Genomic DNA, 19,951 nt, shown 5'->3' on the forward strand with positions numbered 1-19,951 from the left:
GAAGCAGAGCAGTATGTGCGATTTGCTTCCAGCAGAACTACGTGTTATATATATAGCAGAGCTGTGTGTCTAATGTGTGTGCAGCAGAGCAGTGAGTGTAATGTGCGTGAAGCAGAGCAGTATGTGCGATTTGCTTCCAGCAGAACTACGTGTTATATATATAGCAGAGCTGTGTGTCTAATGTGTGTGTAGCAGAGCTGTGAGTGTAATGTGCGTGAAGCAGAGCTGTATGTGTGATCTGCTTCCAGCAGAACTACGTGTTATATATATAGCAGAGCTGTGTGTCTAATGTGTGTGCAGCAGAGCAGTGAGTGTAATGTGCGTGAAGCAGAGCTGTATGTGTGATTTGCTTCCAGCAGAACTACGTGTTATATATATATATATAGCAGAGCTGTGTGTCTAATGTGTGTGCAGCAGAGATGTGAGTGTAATGTGCGTGAAGCAGAGCTGTGAGTGTAATGTGCGTGAAGCAGAGCTGTATGTGTGATATGTGCCTGGAGAAAAACTGTGGATGGAACATCCCTGAAGCAGCAGTCTGCCAGATTCTGCAGGAATCCCCCAGATCCCCAGACTATAACGAGGTCCGGTGGTGATTTGGACGCTTTCCGGATCAGGCACGAGGTTGTGTGCATAAGGCATCATGCACACAACCGTTTTTCGGGTCCGCATCCGTTGCTCCGTTCCGAGGCCCCGCAAAAAAAATATAGCATGTCCTATTCTTGTCCGTTTTGTGGACAAGAATAGGCATGTCTACAATGGGCCGCCCGTTCCGTTCCGCAAATTGCGGAAGGCACACGGGCGGCTTCTGTTTTTTGCAGATCCACGGTTTGCGGACCGCAAAAAACGGAACGGTCGTGTGCATGAGGCTTAAAGGTGGCCATACTTTGGTCAACCATAAAATGTGTATGCTGGTCTCCTGACTTCCGCGCTTGGCAGATGTCGGGGCGAAGAAGAGTCCGATATGTTGGATTTCAACACACCGATGATGTTCGTGTGCCGCCTTTCTCACGCTCTCATACATAATGGAAGAGATGCTTGCAACAAACACATTGGGGGGGATTTATCCCAAGGAAAACTGGATTAGGCTACATTCACGCTAGCGTTTCTATTTTCCAGTATTGAGATCCATCATAGGGTCTCAATACCGGAAAAAACGCTTCCATTTTGTCCCCACTCATTGTCAGTGGGGACAAAACGTAACTGAACAGAATGGAGCGCTCCAAAATGCATTCTGTTCTGTTCTCATAACGGAGAGCAGCATGCCGCAGTTTTCTTTCCGTCAAGGGATGCGGAGAAAAAACGGATCCGTCATGACACACGTCTGTGTAATGTGCCTGCAGCGGAGCCGTCTGTGTAATGTGCCTGCGGCGGAGCCGTCTGTGTAATGTGCCTGCGGCGGAGCCGTCTGTGTAATGTGCCTGCGGCGGAGCCGTCTGTGTAATGTGCCTGCGGCGGAGCAGTCTGTGTAATGTGCCTGCGGCGGAGCCGTCTGTGTAATGTGCCTGCGGCGGAGCCGCCTGTGTAATGTGCCTGCGGCGGAGCCGCCTGTGTAATGTGCCTGCGGCGGAGCCGCCTGTGTAATGTGCCTGCGGCGGAGCCGTCTGTGTAATGTGCCTGCGGCGGAGCCGCCTGTGTAATGTGCCTGCGGCGGAGCCGCCTGTGTAATGTGCCTGCGGCGGAGCCGTCTGTGTAATGTGCCTGCGGCGGAGCCGTCTGTGTAATGTGCCTGCGGCGGAGCCGTCTGTGTAATGTGCCTGCGGCGGAGCCGTCTGTGTAATGTGCCTGCGGCGGAGCCGTCTGTGTAATGTGCCTGCAGCGGACATGTCTTTGTAATTAGGGTTGAGTGAAGGGAACATCTGATCCATTTGTTTTAATGCTGTACGGAGCCCCGTCCTGCCTCACCACAAGCCATACGTTTTAATGCTGTACGGCGCTCCGTCCTGCCTCACCACAAGCCATACGTTTTAATGCTGTACGGAGCTCCGTCCTGCCTCACCACAAGCCATACGTTTTAATGCTGTACGGAGCTCCGTCCTGCCTCACCACAAGCCATACGTTTTAATGCTGTACGGAGCTCCGTCCTGCCTCACCACAAGCCATACGTTTTAATGCTGTACGGAGCTCCGTCCTGCCTCACCACAAGCCATACGTTTTAATGCTGTTCTGAGACGAACCTGACTCAAAGAAATAACAACATGGATTCAGGCATCTTTTCCTGGGGTTTAATGGTGATGGATGTGGAATAGTACAGCACGGCCAAACTCCTGCCATAAAGTGCTGATATTCTACCGCCAAACAGTGCTGAATTCACACCAGAACCCTGCTATGCAGTGTTGAAGGGAGCTGAACCAGTTTGGATCCCTAAACATGCTCAGTATTTATTACCTGTTTTGGATGCTGAACCTGGCACTTCACATTGGCACATTCCTTTTCAGATATTTGGCGCTCTGTGTAACCTGTAATCAAGTGTAGCAGGTATAACACGGTTATAATAGCGGGCATTGCCTGTTCCGGCGCTGCGACATACCTGCTGGTCGGTGCCCGTGTCCCAGGGTTGGCGTCCCAAATTCAGTATTAGAAGTAAAGGGCCGGCACTCTGTATAGTAGCTTGTAGAATTGCTTTTTTATTGTCACCTATCTTTCATACTGTGACGCGTTTCGGCAAAATGTCTACAGTACATGGCACAGGTTATACGGCGTGTAATTCAGTCAGCAATTTAGAAATTTTAGTCAGTTTAAAGGGGTTATCCAATATCATACAACCCCCCCCCCCCCCATGTGTCGGGCCCCTTAGAGGGAATATACTTACCCGCACCGGTCCTGGTCCTCGCACCGCCGCTGCTGCTTCTCCCTGTACATCCGGTTTTAGGGGGGAGCAGCCAATGCTCCTTAGCGTCACCCGCGATGCGCACGGGGAGAAGCAGCAGCGGCGGTGCGGGGACCAGGAGCGGTGCAGAGAGTGGGGTAAGTATATTCCCTCTGAGGGGCCAGGCACATGGGGGGGCTGTTGTATGATATTGGATAACCCCTTTAAAGGAACACATCAATCAAAAAATGTTTTATCATATATTAAAACAACCTAGATTGTAAATGTAATAAAAAATGGGTAGATTGTTTTCTGGATATTATTTTTTTAAGTCACTCCATGTACACTAGTTCCTGTTCTCCGACCATACTTTCAGAGGGGAAGAGAGGTTACTTAGGTTCCTTTCACATCTGCTTTTTCCTTTCCGGTTTTGAGATCTGGCAGAGGATCTCAAAACCGCAGGAAAACACATCTGTTTGAATAATGCAACCAGCTGCATCCGTTCAGAATGAATCCAGTGCTGCATCCACTGTAAGGCCTCTTGCACACGACCGTAAGACTTTTTCAGTATTTTGCGGTCTGCAAAAAACGGATCCGCAAAAAATACGGATGACGTCCGTGTGCATTCCGTCCGTGTAGAGCGGAACAGCTAGCCCCGGATAGAACAGCACTATCCTTGTTCGTTATGCGGACAATAATAGGACATGTTCTATCTTTGAACAAAATGGAAATACGGAAACGGAAGAAATACGGAGTACCTTCCGTTTTTTTTCGCTGATCCTTTGAAATGAATCGTTCCATATACGTGCGGATGCGGTGCGATTTTCACGCATGGTTGCTAGGAGATGATGCAAGTAAATAGAAAAAAGTCAATTTACTGTATTATTTTCCCTGATAACATGGTTATTAGGGAAAATAATAGCCTTCTTAATACAGAATGCTTACTAAAATGTGGCTTTAGGGGTTAAAAAATAAAAAATATTTACTCACCTCATCCTGCTGTTCGCGCAGCCGGTATCGTCTTCTTTCTTCTTCTTTCAGGACCTGACAAAGGACCTTTGATGACGTAATTGCGTTCAGATGACGTCAGCACAGGTCCTGCTGAATGAAGATAGAAGGTCCTTTGTCAGGTCCTGAAAGAAGAAGAAAGAAGACGATGCCGGCTGCGCGAACAACAGGATGGGGCGAGTTAATTTATTTATTTTTTTAACCCCTAGAGCCACATTTTAGTAAGCATTCTGTGTTAAGAATGCTATTATTTTCCCTTATAGCCATGTTATAAGGGAAAATATAAAAATATACAGATCACCGATCCCAAACCCGAACTTCAGTGAAGAAGTCCGAGTTCGGGTCTGGGTACCACAGTCAGTTTTTTATCACGCGACGGCAAAACGCATTGTACCCGCGCGATAAAAACTGAAAATCAGAACGCAATTGCAGTCAAAACCGACTGCAATTGCGTACCTACTCGCACGATTTTCCCTGATCGCAGACGCAACGCATCCGGACGCGCTCGTCTGCAAGGGGCTATACAGCTGAATAAAAGATATCAGCCAACAAAAGAGCATTTCCTGATCGATGGAGTGTTTTTATGGGCGGTTCACCTTGGATGTTATGTACCCGGTATCCCACTGAATCTCATTCCTGGAGTCTGTTGATTAACAATAATTTCTTATATATATCTATATACACTGAGCAAAAATATAAACGCAACACTTTCGGTTTTGCTCCCATTTTGCATGAGCTGAACTCAAAGATCTGATACATTTTCTACAGACACAAAAGACCCATTACTTTCAAATACTGTTCACAAATCTGTCTAAATCTGTGCTAGTGAGCACTTCTCCTTTGCCGAGATAATCCATCCCACCTCACAGGTGTGGCATATCAAGGTGCTGATTAGACAGCATGAATATTGCACAGGTGTGCCTTGGACTGCCCACAATAAAAGACCACTCTGAAATGTGTGTGGGGGGGGGGGGTTGGTCTCAGACAATCATGGAGGTGAACATGCTGGATGTGTAGGTCCTGGGGTGGTGTGGTTACACGTGGTCTGCAGTTGTTAGGCCGGTTGGATGTACTGCCAAATTCTCTGAAACGACTTTAGAGACGGCTTATGGTAGAGAAATGCACATTCATCGTACGGGCAACAGCTCTGGTAGACATTCCTGCAGTCAGCATGCCAATTGCACGCTCCCTTAAATGTTGCGACATCTGTGGCATTGTGCTGTGTGATCAAACTGCACATTTCAGAGTGGACTTGTATTGTGGGCAGTGTAAGGCACACCTGTGCAATATTCATGCTGTCTAATCAGCACCTTGATATGCCACACCTGTGAGGTGGGATGGGTTATCTCAGCAAAGGAGAAGTGCTCACTAACACAGATTTAGACAGATTTGTGAACAATATTTGAGAGTAATGGGTCTTTTGTGTATGTAGAAAATGTTTCAGATCTTTGAGTTCAGCTCATGCAAAATGGGAGCAAAACCGAAAGTGTTGTGCTTATATTTTTGCTCAGTGTATATAAAGGACGTATATATGTATATTCCGCGATCACTCAAAAACGCAACCATCGATTTCAACGAAACTTGGTATACACATCCCTTGCTACCTTGAAAGAAAGCTCTCTAGGACGTACCGTTCCTTAGATATTCCCCCAAAATGACCTGCATTAGCCAATACAAGCCTGCCAGCCTTTCACTTAAATCTTAACTGCCATACATACGGTCACATGTCCCTTATCAGCCAATAGAAGCTCGCAGGCCCTTAGTCTACACATACACACAGTTTTACTCCAGGTTTCCATAACAAACCAGCCATTTTCTTCGCTGCTGTAGGTCAGCTTTAGGCTAGGGCTACACAACGACATGTGTCTCACGACACAAAGGGCACAACTACACTGCGACATGTGTTACGCGACAATTTTGTCTGTTTGGTTTTTTTTTTTCTCGGACCGTATGAGGAACCATTCACAAAAAAAACAGAAGTTACTCCGCGTGCATTTCATTTCTGTATGTCCGTTCTGCAAAAAATAGAACATGTCCTATTATTGTCCACATTGCGGACAAGGATAGTGCTGTTCTATTAGGGGCCAACTGTTCCACAAAATACGGACATCATCCGTATTTTTTGTGGACTAAAAAAAACCATAAGTTCGTGTGCATGAGCCCTAAGAATTAACACGGTTTCCAGACATTGTCACCACTTACTTGTACTAGTGATTGTGGGGGTTTCAGTAGTCAGAATACCACAGATTGGACAATGCCTATCTTAAGGGCCTTTTACACAGGGCAATATTTATCGCTAATTGCTGCCAGAGGTAATTATTTCCAGCGATCGCACAGCAAACAACTGCTCGCTAATTTGGCATTGATTGCACATTTTAGAAGGACATAATGATTTTTTTGTCCGCAGTACATTTCTCATGTAAATAGGGATGTGCTGCCAACAATAATGGAATGTGTATGAGAGGAGGGAAAGAAAATATAAATGTAGTAATCGAGCACTGATTGACTTGCTATTTCTGTGATTGGTGCTCGTGACGGGCGATTTGTAAGGAACATTAGGGATATGCCAATAATTACTGAGACGACCCCTTAATACGTAAACTGTCAAACGTCTGAACATCCACAAAGAGTCATTGGACAAAGAGGTCTATATTTAATGCCAGTTCCATTACTAGAAACCCATATCCTCATTCTCTTTGATTTCTAATTTTACAGTAATGTCATTAAAATGTTTTTGATTTCCTGAAATTCCACTATCTTCTCCTCCATGCAGTGAATTATTTTGTTCGATATTTGAGAATCTACAGTCATCTGCTTCACCCGTTGTGTGAGTTCTCTGGTGTTTCTTAAGAGCAGACCTCCTCGAATAGGTTAGCCCACACACAGGACACACATACGGCTTTTCGCCTGTGTGAAGTCTGGTATGTTCTACAAGAGACGACTTCCAGTTGAAGCTCTTTTTGCATTCAGTACAAGAGAATGGTTTGTTCCCTTGGTGGACAGCCTTATGTTTAATCAGCCTGGAACTGTCTGTGAAGCCTTGGCCACATACTGAGCAAATATATGGTTTCTTCTCACTGTGGACCTTTTTGTGCCTATCTAGATGGGACTTCTGGCTAAAACTTTTCAGACACATAGTACACGAAAACGGTTTCTCCCCAGTATGTACTTTTCTATGGTTTATGAGGGCTGAGTTGACGCTGAAACATTTTCCACACTCTAAACAGGAGTATGGTTTCTCACCAGTGTGGGTTCTAACATGTTTCTCAAGACCCGACTTCTGAGAGAAGACTTTTCCACAATCGGAACAAGAAAATGGACTGACGTCTTTGTGAATCTTCTCATGCTGCACAAAGGTAGAGTATTGAGCAAAAGCTTGGCCACAATGAGCACAGATAAAAGGCTTTTCCTCCTCATGCATGGCCAGGTGGCGGGCCAGATGTGTTTTGGTTATAAAGGACTTCTCACAATGAACGCATGAAAATGGCTTCTCCCCTGAGTGAGTTTTCACATGCTGTTTAAGGTTGGACTTTCTACAAAAGCTTTTGTCGCAGTCCAAACAGGAGAACAGTTTCTTTCCTGTGTGGACCATGAGATGTCTAGTAAGATCTGACTTGGTCAAGAAATTTTTATTACAGTCTTGGCAAGAAAATTGCTGCACTTTGGTGTGGACTTTCTCATGCTTGGCAACTTGGCATTTTTGGCTAAAGCGTTTATTACAAACAAGACACTCGTATGGTTTTTCTCCTGTGTGGGTTCTAAAGTGTTTGATGAGGGCAGATTTCTGAGCAAACCGTTTGTCACATTCTGTGCAGGCATGTGATTTTACCCCTGTGTGAATATGCTGATGATTCCCAAGGTTCGACATGCTGCTAAAGCATTTCCCGCAAACTGAGCAGGTATATGGTTTCTCCCCAGAGTGAGATCTTAGATGCTTCAAGAGTTCAGACTGGTAGGTAAAGACTTTCCCACAATCTTTGGAAGGGCAGATCTTTTTATTGTGGATTTTCTGGTGCTGGGTCAGTGCCTTCTCCCGATTAAAGCATTTTCCGCACTCCGAACAAGAAAATGGAGTCTCTTCGCTGTGAACCACCTGGTGCCGTAACAGATGTCTTTTCCGGCTAAACCTTTTGTCACACCCTGAGCATGCATATGGCCTCTCTCCTGTGTGTGTCCTTTGATGCTGCTCTAGGTTAGATCGTTTATAGAAAGATTTTGCACATTCTGTGCAAGAAAAAAGCTTGTCTATTGAGTGAACTCTCTGATGTTCCACTAGGGAAGACTTCCAACGAAATGTTTTTGTGCACTGTGAGCAGGAAAATGGTTTCTCACCCGTGTGAATCCTCATGTGTTCCAAAAGCGATGACTTCCACCTAAATCGCCTTTGGCATTCAGAGCATGAAAATGGCTTAACACTAGAGTGTATTAATTTATGTTTTGCATGATCTGTAGCAGATGAAGAACGTATCCCACACTCCCAACAAAAGAAGAACTTCTCCTCAGAATGGGTTATTTTATGTTTGTCCAGATGTGTCTTCTGCCTAAAACACTTACCACACACAGAGCAGGTATAGGGCTTCTCCCCTGTATGGATCCTCAAGTGTTTTACAAGACCTGAACTTATGCTGAAGCTTTTGTCACATATGGTGCAAACAAAGGGCTTCTGTCCCTGTCCCATGTGTGTTCTCTCATGTTTGACAAGATCAGACTTCTGCATGAAAAGCTTTCCACATTCCAAACATGAAAACTGCGTCTCTCCCTTGTGGATCCTGCTGTGTAAAAAAAAAGTTGAGTATTGCATAAAACATTTTCCGCATTCTGGACAGGTCAGTGGTTTTCTGTCTGAGTGAGTGACTTGATGCCTAACAAGATGCGGTTTTGTGCTAAAACTCTTTCTACATTGGTGGCAGAAATACGGCTTCACGACGGTGAGGGACTTCTGGTGTTTTTTAACCGAGAGCCTCTTAGGCATCTGGTTTCTGCGTTCAGAACAAGGTCGTGATTGCTCCTGTTTCTTGGTTTCCACAGGGTCAGCAGGGGGCAGTAGCTTGCTAGTATCATCAGGACTTTGGCTTACTGCTCCATGAGGCTTCGAGGCTGCAGACATTCCATACCGAGTTGACAGCAATATCAGATCTCCATCTGAAAAAGGAAGATACAATTCAGTGCCCAGTAACGCTACTCATATAGTCAGTCAGAAAATTGAAAATTTTTTTGCTATTTCAGAAAAACTTTCCAGAAAAGAAGTTAGAAAGTGCCCTTTATAACCCCCTCCCATTCTGGTTGAATGGCACTGGCTAAGGAGTTGAGCCCGTACCACCAGCAGTGAGTGTCAGTTGTAACTGCTGAGGTTGGAGTTAGCTCCGATCATGGCAGATTAATAGATCAATAGTAACTGCAGCATCTAAAAGGCTTGTCATGGTAACTGACACCCCAGTCTTAGAGTGCTGATGGTTGCTATGGGGGCTGGGGCCTAAAATGGCCCCCATGACTGCCATCTTAGTATTCATACAAGTCCCTGTCAGAGGTAGGGCCCAAAAGGCTGCCTGTTAGCATCTTGTTAGCAGACATAATACACTGCAATACATAGCATATTAGTGATCAAACCACCTAATGGTAAAATACAAAAAAAGTTTAAAAAAGAACCACTTAAAACACGAAAAACATTTTCCACATTAGTAGAGCTTGCCTAAGTAAAAAAAATTATTTAAAAAATAAAAGTATAACTATAATTCGTATCCATATTAAATTATCACATTATTTAGCCTACATGAAGAATGTTGGAATAAAAAAAAAAAAAGAGCGCCAGAATTCCTGATTTTTGGCCATCTCGTCTCTAGACCATGGAATAAAAAGTTCTACATACCCCAAAATGGTACTAATTAAAAACACAAACTGCCCCCACCAAAAATAAGCCCTCACACAGTTATACTGATTAAAAAAACAAAAAGTTATGGGTGTCAGAATACGGCCACACAAACCACATTTTATTACACTGTTTCTACTTTGTAAGCAAAGATCATATTCTTTACCTGGACCCCTCCGTGATAGCTTGGGCGGCCATCGTTCTGTGATCCACGGCTCCTCCCCCTTCTCTATCATGGATACAATGTCAGGTTTCACAGTGATGTAACCTTAGCGATATAAGACAACACAGAAGAGAATCTTTATGTTGGATACTTCTGTAATAAATAGTTTTGAAAGGCAGAAAACAATCTGATATATTCCGATCTCTACACCTCTGTGGGATCTGTTTCTGTTTTCCCAATAAGGCCCCCATCAATGGCTATGCTCATCCGCAATCGAAAATGAGGTTTGCACACATATGAAAAATACAGTAATGTGCATGAGGTTCAACTAAGTGAAACCTGCCTATAAATCGCATTAGAACAAACCATGTCCAAAAGCTTTACAGGCGTCATAGAATGGAGCTCGCTGCTTTTGACTTTCTTAAAGGCCATGTACACCTTTGGGGTAAAATTTTTGAAATTATTGCATTGTACTCATTTTGAACTAAAAATAATTTTTTTTATTGGCTTTTATTAAAAAATATGACATTCTTTTTGTCTGTAGAGAGCTGACAAGCTCTAGTCACACCCTTGGGATTTTCTGTCTTTTCAGTCAGACCAGGAGCTGACGGACTTCCTTTCTCTGCTCTCTGACCTTATAAACAATCATTATAAGCTCAGTTCTGATAAGAATGTGTCTTAAATAAGTGCTAATGGCCTCTCAGTAGTTTAGAGATAAGGTTTATTAGATGACTGGCACAAAGTGAAAGTACCAGTCACACAGCTAGAAAAACAGTTAATCCCTTGTGACAGAATGGCTCAATAGTTTTAATAAAGGCCAATTGAAAAAAAGATTTTTAGCCAAAAATGAGTAACATGCAATCATAAATGTGTACATAGCCTTTAAAGGCTTGTTTCGCACGAGCGAGTTCAATGCATTGAAATCGCAGCGTGTGTCTGCGAGAGCTTCCGTCCTGACATATGTAGCACTGATAGGATCGCATAGTATTATATTGATTTATTATGCTATGTAACCCTTAGAGTTCTGGAATGTACTGAATAACACTGACAGCATTATGTCAGTGTTATACAATACACTCCAGAACTCTAAGGGTTACATAGCATCATAAATCAATATAATGCTATGCAATCCTCACAGTGCTATGTAGGTAAGGACGGGAGCTCTTGTAGACATACACTGTGAGTTCAATGCACTGAACTCGCTCGTGTGAAACCAGCCTAAAGAGCAACAGCAAAGAGTGCTGCTCTGGAGGATTCATAGCGACCCTGTATTATTACATGGACTGACATTCATTTGAATGGGTACCATGTAATACCACCTTTCTCCTGCAGTGGCCAGTCAAGTTTCTCCTCTTCATAACAGATGATCACCCAGTGATTCCTATTGAGATAAAGGGTATCAAATGGATAGGTCATAAATGTCTGATAGGCAGTGATCCCATTTATCCGGAGATCAGTTATCAGTGGACTGTAAGGCCCCTTTCACACGAGCGTGTCCGGATGCGTCCCGGGTGCATTGCGGCGAGTAGGTACGCAATTGCAGTCAGTTTTGACTGCGATTGCGTTCCGTTCAGTTTTTATCGCGCGGGTGCAATGCGTTTTGCACGCGTGTGATAAAAAACTGAATGTGGTACCCAGACCCGAACTTCTTCACTGAAGTTCAGGTTTGGGTTCGGTGTTGTGTAAATGTAATAATTTTCCCTTATAACATGGTTATAAGGGAAAATAATAGCATTCTGAATACAGAATGCATAGTACAAGGTCAATTGAGGGTTAAACGATAAAAAAAAAATTAACTCACCTCCTCCAATTGATCGCGTAGCTGCCGGTCTCCTGTTCTTTCTTCGGGACCTGTCAAAAGACCTGTGGTGACTTCACTGAGCTCATCACATGGTCCAATCACATGGTCCATCACCACGGTGATGGACCATGTGATTGGACCATGTGATGTGACGTCACCACAGGTCCTTTAGCCGGCAGCTCATGATTAAAGAAGTAAGAAGAGACCGGGAACTACAGGATCAAGTGGAGGAGGTGAGTTAATTTTTTTAATTTTTTAACCCTCATTTGACCTTCTTCTAAGCATTCTGTAAGAAAGAATACTATTATTTTCCCTTATAACCATGTTATAAGGCTTAGCAACCATGCGTGAAAATTGCACCGCATCCGCACTTGCTTGCGGATGCTTGCGATTTTCACGCAGCCCCATTTACTTCTATGGGGCCTGCGTTGCGTGGAAAACGCACAAAGAGGAGCATGCTGCGATTTTCACGCAACGCACAAGTGATGCGTGAAAATCACCGCTCATGTGCACAGCCCCATAGAAATGAATGGGTCGGGATTCAGTGTGGGTGAAAGGGGCCTAAGGGTCCTTTTAGTTCAGCAGGTTTCTGCTCGGATACACTGCAACGAGCCCTGTACCTGTGTTGGAATGACACCAGAGGATATAAAATGATTAGAGTGAGAGAACACGAGACAGGGACATTAGACTGCAACTTCCACTAAGAAGGAGGTCTAAGCTCTCAGCCATATTACTTATCTGTATCCGCAGAGATCTATGGATTCATACTGAACCTCCAGGTGCCTCCCATTTCATACAGAGGACATGTCACATGCAGCGTTATGGGGGAATTCTCCTAGGGGAGATTATGGTTCCTAGACCAGGCATCATATGGCGGTACACAGAATGCATCTGTATCTCACTTTGCCGCCATACATGCTCCCGGCTTACTGTGCGTATGACGTCCTAGACTCAAAATAAAACAATGAAAATGTATAGGAAATGCAAAGCAAAATTTACCTATAGACAGTAGACAATAGAAGTTTTCCATCATCACGTCCTTGTACATTTCTCTCTCCGTGAAACGCAGACATTGCCACTCCTCCCGCGAGAAATACACTGCTACGTCTTCAAAGGTTGTTACCTGAGGGGGGAAAAAACAATACAAACTAGACAAAAAATACAGAAAAACAACCCGATATGGCTACAGACAAATACACAGGTAGCTGTAGATGCACATTCTATGCAGACTTCCACTGCCCCGGACACACGTTTAGGGTTCGATGAGGAGCTCATCCGGGTTCCAGCATCTAAATCCTCACACTATACCTATTCACATGCTCCAGAATAAAACCTGTAGGAATTGGGGGAGAAGAATGAGTCCATGAGAAGAAGGAGCGTGTACATTCATGTTCTCGAAGATTCTGCACCGATAAGCTGACAGCAAGGATAAGCCTTGTGCGGAACGGCCAGCCCATCTGCGCACATCTGGATGTCAGATGCCACCAATCCTTTTCTAAATACATGCGTGGACATACACCCTCAAACGGAAAATTCCTTGCCGTCACATCCACATACAGGGGGCGCTGTAAGACACATTGGAAGTCCTTGCATGTACGATGTCAGCTCAGCACATTGTACAGACCAATCCGACATCTTATAGCAACACCTACAGGTCACCGCTGCAGCCGGAAATCAAAGGGGCGACATTTAATTATTGTGTGTTGTAAAATTCTGCAGTTTTCAAATATATATTGTGTAGCAATTCCTCTGCTTGCTGTCAGTGAATGTAACTGTACAGCTATTAGATCTGTCTCTTGCAGTAAGCCATCCACCTGGAATCATCACATGGCCAGAGCAGATTTTCATCCTCTGGAAGTCGACACTGAGGGTTACCATTCACTGACAATAAGCAGAGGTAATGACAACTGTAACATATATAAGAAAACAGCAGAATTTTATTTGTTGAAGCTTGAAATTCTTTGCACAGAAGCTGGTGGGATCATGGGTTAGACAAGCGTCGGTGATGATCCTGCGCCGATTGGTGATGGCATCGCTGGAGTTGTTCACTCTGGACAATGGCTGACCATAAACTGCTCCCAGGATCTCCTGCGGCTCAAACCCACGCGCTGGGTCCCACTTCCCTGCAGCGCCACCACAGGGGAAATGAAGCATTACACAGCATCTAATGAAATCAATGAGATGGATGCACAGTGTCCTCCTAGGAGAGATTATAGATGCTCTGGGTAAGGCCTCATGCACACGACAGTATTTTTTCACGGTCCGCAAAACGGGGTTCCGTGATCCGTTTCCGTTTTTGTTTCCGTGTGTCTTCCTTGATTTTAGGAGGACCACCAGACATGAAGGAAAGTGAAAAAAAATCTAAGTCAAGTTTGCCTTGCAAATGATAGGAAAAAAACGGACATGGATCACGGACGCGGATGACAATCTTGTGTGCCTCCGTGTTTTTTCACTGACCCATTGACTTGAATGGGTCCGCGAACCGTTGTCCGTGAAAAAAATAGGACAGGTCATATTTTTTTCACGGACTGGAAACACGGATCACAGATGCGGATGACAAACGGTGCATTAGCCGAGTTTTCCACGGACCCATTAAAAGTCAATGGGTCCGTAGAAAATCACTGAAAACGGAACAACGAACACGGGACACAACAACGGTCGTGTGCATGAGGCCTGACGCTGGGTTCAGACCTGAGCGTACTGAACGTACGCTCTGTATGCGCGATTGTACGGGCGTTTGCAATCGCGCATACAGAGACAAACGAACGCCCATTGTCGCGCGTTCCCGCTGAAGTCTATGTACGGGAACGCGCGACAAGACGCCCCAAAGAAGCTCCTGTACTTCTTGGTGCGTCGGGCGTTTTACAGCGCGATCGTACGCGCTGTAAAACGCTCAGGTGAGAACCATTCCCATAGGGAATCATTGGTTCTTGCCTGTTGAGCGTTTTACAGCGCGTAGGAACGCGCTGTAAAACGCTCAGGTCTGAACCCAGCCTTACAGATGACAGTCCTGAGACTCTCCCCCAACGCCACCTCAATTAATTCAGAATCCCCTTATACTTGAAAATGCACATCCCATTAGGATATGTTCATGCGGGGCAGGGTTTTACAAAATGTAGCCCACATGCTGCAAGTAAAATTACCAGCCAAAAATGTACTTGTGGGTGCGGACTTTAGATACGCAGGTCGTTAGTTTATGTTCCAGATTTCCACTGTGGATTTCATCTTTTGCAATCCACAGCAATTCTGCTAAATCTGGGACAAATCTGGATATGTTCCATGTGCATTTTGCTGCAGCGTAATAAATATAGATATTACAGGCGACGTTGTATATAACCTGTGGGGTCTGCAAGCAGCAGGTGTGTTGAGTGGGCATCATCCCGGGATCCTGACCTTCTCCGGGCGCACTCATCCCTGCTGATAGGACTGCATTCCAAAATGTCACTTTCCTAATACAGCAGAGAGAAACGATATTTAATACAATGAAGATAAAGAACAGGGAATAAATCCTGTAAAAATATTATATATGGTATGTGCTGAGGATGCAAAGCCACGTGAACTATTACCCGCGGCAGCTGTCTACCCGAGGGTCTTGCCAGTCCAATGTAATTGGAGCTTAAAGGGGTTGTCCAGTTTCCAGAGGAAACCGGAGAAATCAGGCGACTGAGCTGTAATAAAGAATAGACAATTACTTACCGGACAGATCCCGGCGCCGGCGCCGCCCTGGTCCTCCCGGTAGGGTTCTGTTTTCCCAGCTTCAGTGGTGAGATCAGATCAACACATGAGCGAATCAAAGTTAAACTAATTGACTTCAATCCGAATTTCAGGAAAAATTCGATTTGCCACAAATTAGAATTTCCTTGCACTGCGCGGTAACGAACCAATTTTTCCTGAAATGGTGGTAAAAAATAAATAAATAAAAATACTCGTGGAGAGGCCGTTGCACGTTGATGTGATTATGTCGCCGCGCCCGCCCAGCCTGATGACATCATCACGTCAGCGTAAGAGAATTGTTGCATTTTCTTCAATCAAGATGGCCGCGAGCAAATGGATGATGTGAGTATGCTTTATTTTATTTTTTAAACACCTGATTAACCCCTTAAAGGCCTCAATGTGACTGTCAGATGCCGCGATCAGCATTGAACGGGGCATCTGAGTGGTTCAGTGATGGGAGGGGTGAGATCGCTATTCCCCATAATTGTGCCCGCTACATACAATGGAATGCAATTTGTGATGAAATACCTCGTCGCGAATTGAGGTTCTTGTCAAAGTTCAACGAAGGAACTTTTCATAACTTCGTTCATCACTGACTGCAGCCAATCACTGGCCTCAGCAGTGTGCTTAAAGAGACAAATGAACGGCTGCAGTGGTCACATGTTATCAACATGGCGTCACTGCTGCAGCCAAGAAAACAGAGCCCGGTTAGGAGAAGCAGATCTGTCAGGTAAGTGAGTGAGCAGGTAATTATCAGGAAGGGACCATTCGTTCCCGATAACTGCCTGCTGGTCAGTGTAGGTAATGAGCTACATTCACATGCAGCGATCACCTCCATTGTATGGAGACAACTTGGACCAGTGAGAGCTGCTGTCATTGTTTGTGCTCCTACAGATTCATTGTTTCTGAACAGTAGATCGATGTTCACACTGCTGCGATCTGCTGCGATGTGCTGCATGAAAGATCATTTCACCTGATCGGCAGCACATTTTTACACAGGCAGATTATTGGGAACGAGAGTTTGTAGTAACGTTCATTCCTGATAATCTGCTCGACAATCTGGTCATGTAAATCTGCCATAAAACTAGCATCTTCCATAATCTGAACGCAGGGCCGGCCTTTGGGGTGTGCGGGCTGTGCGGCCGCACAGGGCGCCATAGCAACAGGGGCGCCGGGCGGCCGACAGCCCGCAATGTAATATGGGCAGGCGAGGCGGCACTTATGTTTTCCCACGGGGCGGGCCCCCGCCCCCTCCATCTCCCCCTCCCCTGTATTCAGCAGGGGGCGCACGTTGCGGTTTAAAAAAAAAAAAACTTGCTTATATAAGTTCGGGCGGCTGGCGGCGCCCCTCATTCTGCGCCGCCTGAGTGGTTGAGGCTGAGCGCCTGCCTGCGCCTGCTGTGTGCTGTTAATGTAGGGTGGCCGAGCTCTGTTCGATCCGCGGTACAGGAGCTTTTGTTTCCTGTACCCGGCCGGACTGACAGGAAGTGCTCACTTAGTGTGCACTTCCTGTCAGTCCGGCCGGGTACAGGAAACAAATGCTCCTGTACCGCGGATCGAACAGAGCTCGGCCACGCTACAATAGAGGTGGAAAAGAGAGTGAAAAGGGGGAGGGGGGAGGAAATAATGAGAGTGATGGGGGGGGGGGGAGAAATAATGAGAGTGATGGGGGGGGGAGAAATAATGAGAGTGATGGGGGGGGGAGAAATAATGAGAGTGATGGGGGGGGAGAAATAATGAGAGTGATGGGGGGGGAGAAATAATGAGAGTGATGGGGGGGAGAAATAATGAGAGTGATGGGGGGGGAGAAATAATGAGAGTGATGGGGGGGAGAAATAATGAGAGTGATGGGGGGGGGGAGAAATAATGAGAGTGATGGGGGGGGGGGAGAAATAATGAGAGTGATGGGGGGGGGAGAAATAATGAGAGTGATGGGGGGGGGGAGAAATAATGAGAGTGATGGGGGGGGGAGAAATAATGAGAGTGATGTGGGGGAGAGAAATAATGAGAGTGATGGGGGGGGGGAGAATAATGAGAGTGATGGGGGGGAGAGAATAATGAGAGTGATGGGGGGGGAGAGAATAATGAGAGTGATGGGGGGGAGAATAATGAGAGTGATGGGGGGAAATAATGAGAGTGATGGCGGGGGGGGGGGGGAAATAATGAGAGTGATGGGGGGGAGAATAATGAGAGTGATGGGGGGGAGAATAATGAGAGTGATGGGGGGGAGAATAATGAGAGTGATGGGGGGGGGAGAATAATGAGAGTGATGGGGGGAGAATAATGAGAGTGATGGGGGGGAGAATAATGAGAATGATGGGGGGGAGAGAATAATGAGAGTGATGGGGGGGGGGGAAATAATGAGAGTGATTGGGGGGGGGGGGAAATAATGAGAGTGATTGGGGGGGGGGGGAATAATGAGAGTGACGAGGGAAGGGGGGGGGGGGGAGAGAGTGACAATGGAGTCCCCAGAGCCAGACTGCAGCCAGAGTCCAGATCATCTTATTGTCCTGGTGGTAAGTAGACAATGCAATATGTTTATTATTTAATTGTTTAGTTATTAATACTACATTGGAAACTAATTTTCTCAGCTGGACACCGGCCGACATGCGCTGGGGGCCTCACCAGCGGTTAGGGTAGGGAAAAAGCACTGGCCCGTACGTAAATTTTTCCCTTCCCTAACCGCTGGTGAGGCTCCCGGTGCATGCGCAGTGTCGGCCGGTGTTCAGCTGAAAACATCCATCCGATCACTGCGCCTGCGCATTGGCCCATAGTTTTTCCCTACCCTAACCGCCGGCGAGGCTCCTGGCGCCTGCGCATTCTGCTGTGAAATTTCCCTAACCTGTCGTTGTGCGCCTGCGCGATGCTGCACACCTCCTCACGTCATGTCCGGTGCGACCGGAAGTGACGAGGGTAGGGAAATCTCACGAACTAGGGAAGTATAACATTACACCGGCCTTTGGGGTGTGAGGGCTGGTAACTACTTGGTTGGATAGTCAGCCAGCCTATGCCATGATGCCAGCAACAAGCAGTTTTTTTGTTTTGTTTTTTTTGGGGGGGGGGGGGGCGCCACAAGGTTAGCTCGCACAGGGCGCCTGAACACCTAAGGCCGGCCCTGTCTGAACGTCCCAGTGCTGTCTCCAAGACTTCGCTCGCGCTTCACCAGTTCTCTGGAATGCGCTACCCCAGATTCAGCTTAATTCCCAACTTCCACAGTTTTAAAGGGGTATTCCGGCTAGAACAAGTTATCCAGTGTCTGCAGGATAGGGGATAACTGTTAGATCTTTGGGGATCTGACTGCTGTGACCCCATCAACCCCCTCCTGATCGGTGGACGTCCCAGTGGTTGGACCACCAATGATCTAATAGTTATCCCTCATCTATTTGGCGCAATACAAAGATTATTACCCGATATTACAGAAGATGAGGCCCTCTGCAGTCATGGAACCACAAATCCCAGCAGGCACACACTCTGAGGTTCATACTGATAGTCGGCTGGGAGTTGTACTTCCACAGTAGACAGGGAACCTGTCTGCTGGGACTAGTAGTGCATCCCTTACTATTAGCCTTCCCCCTCTAACCTGCACCAGGTCCGGCTTTATTCTTCGCTCGGCACCGGAGGCAGCGACCAAGTAGACTCTAGGAGCAACAGGACCTGTGATGATGTCATGATCATGTGACCAGTCACATGTGTGGGAGGAGTCAGGAGCTGTGATAAAAGGATGGGCTTCTACAGGGAGCGAGGGTGCTGCCACACGTCTAAATCAGGAGGAGATCATAGAAGTAGAGAAAGCATTAAGGGCAGGCTTGCTGAGTTTTGCTGTCCGCTTGACGAAACTGTGCCAAACGGATCCGTTTTCTCTGACAATCTGGCACAATAGAAAACTGATCCGTCCCCATTGACTTTCAATAATGTTTAAGACGGATCCGTCATGGCTACAGAAGACATAATACAACCGGATCCGTTCATGGCAGATGCATGCGTTTGTATTATTGTAACGGAAGCGTTTTTTTGCAGATCCATGACGCATCCGCTAAAAAACGCTGGTGTGAAAGTAGCCTAAGCTGTTCCCCAAGTGTGCAGCAGTGTTGTGTGTGCATCCTGCTTCACAGAGCTGTATTTGTGCAGGGCTGTGTGTACGGTGCTTAATGTTTGCAACAGGTCTATGTGTGTATCGTGCTTCGTGCTAAGATAGGGCCAGGGGCTATTCATAGTATTCAGTATATTGGGCAGACTAGATGGGCCATTATGGTTCTTATCTGCCGACACATTCTATGTTTCTATGTGTGCAAAGGCGCTGTGTACTGTCCATAATGCCTTGTGTATCGTGTGTGCAGCAACGCCTTGTGTGTCGCGTGCGCAGCATCGCCCTGCGTGTCGCGTGCGCAGCAACGCCTTGTGTGTCGCGTGCGCAGCAACGCCTTGTGTCGCGTGCGCAGCAACGCCTTGCGTGTCGCGTGCGCAGCAACGCCTTGCGTGTCGCGTGCGCAGCATCGCCCTGCGTGTCGCGTGCGCAGCATCGCCCTGCGTGTCGCGTGCGCAGCAACGCCTTGCGTGTCGCGTGCGCAGCATCGCCCTGCGTGTCGCGTGCGC

The 19,951-nt window shown here is 46.3% G+C and overlaps 1 protein-coding gene across 2 annotated transcripts; it reads right to left on the reverse strand.

Moving 5' to 3' along the window:
• Positions 1-6,452: 6,452 nt before the first annotated feature.
• LOC122946763 (zinc finger protein 585A-like) lies at positions 6,453-19,020 on the reverse strand. 2 transcript variants are annotated; one of them, XM_044306561.1, is made up of 6 exons: positions 18,939-18,995; positions 15,341-15,534; positions 14,982-15,093; positions 12,644-12,767; positions 9,847-9,948; positions 6,453-8,956 (listed from the first exon to the last, which is right to left on the reverse strand). In XM_044306561.1, exons 3-6 carry the CDS (start codon positions 15,054-15,056, stop codon positions 6,486-6,488), a joined length of 2,772 nt encoding a protein of 923 aa, XP_044162496.1. In that variant the 5' UTR covers positions 15,057-15,093; positions 15,341-15,534; positions 18,939-18,995; the 3' UTR covers positions 6,453-6,485. The 2 variants fall into 2 exon arrangements, with proteins under 2 accessions (XP_044162496.1, XP_044162497.1); XM_044306562.1 differs by lacking the exon at positions 15,341-15,534 and having other exon boundaries at positions 18,939-19,020.
• Between the last annotated feature and the right edge of the window lie 931 nt (positions 19,021-19,951).

This window comes from Bufo gargarizans, chromosome 9 (genome assembly GCF_014858855.1).
Source record: "Bufo gargarizans isolate SCDJY-AF-19 chromosome 9, ASM1485885v1, whole genome shotgun sequence".
Classification (NCBI taxonomy): domain Eukaryota; kingdom Metazoa; phylum Chordata; class Amphibia; order Anura; family Bufonidae; genus Bufo; species Bufo gargarizans.

Coding starts and splice junctions, on each gene's coding strand:
- LOC122946763 (XM_044306562.1), bottom strand. CDS start 15,056: ATGAGTGCGCCCGGAGAAGGTCAGGATCCCGGGATGATGCCCACTCAA. Junction 9,949..12,643: donor CTATTGTCTACTGTCTATAG/GTAAATTTTGCT, acceptor TATATCGCTAAG/GTTACATCACTGTGAAACCT. Junction 8,957..9,846: donor GCTATCACGGAGGGGTCCAG/GTAAAGAATATG, acceptor TTCCTTTTTCAG/ATGGAGATCTGATATTGCTG.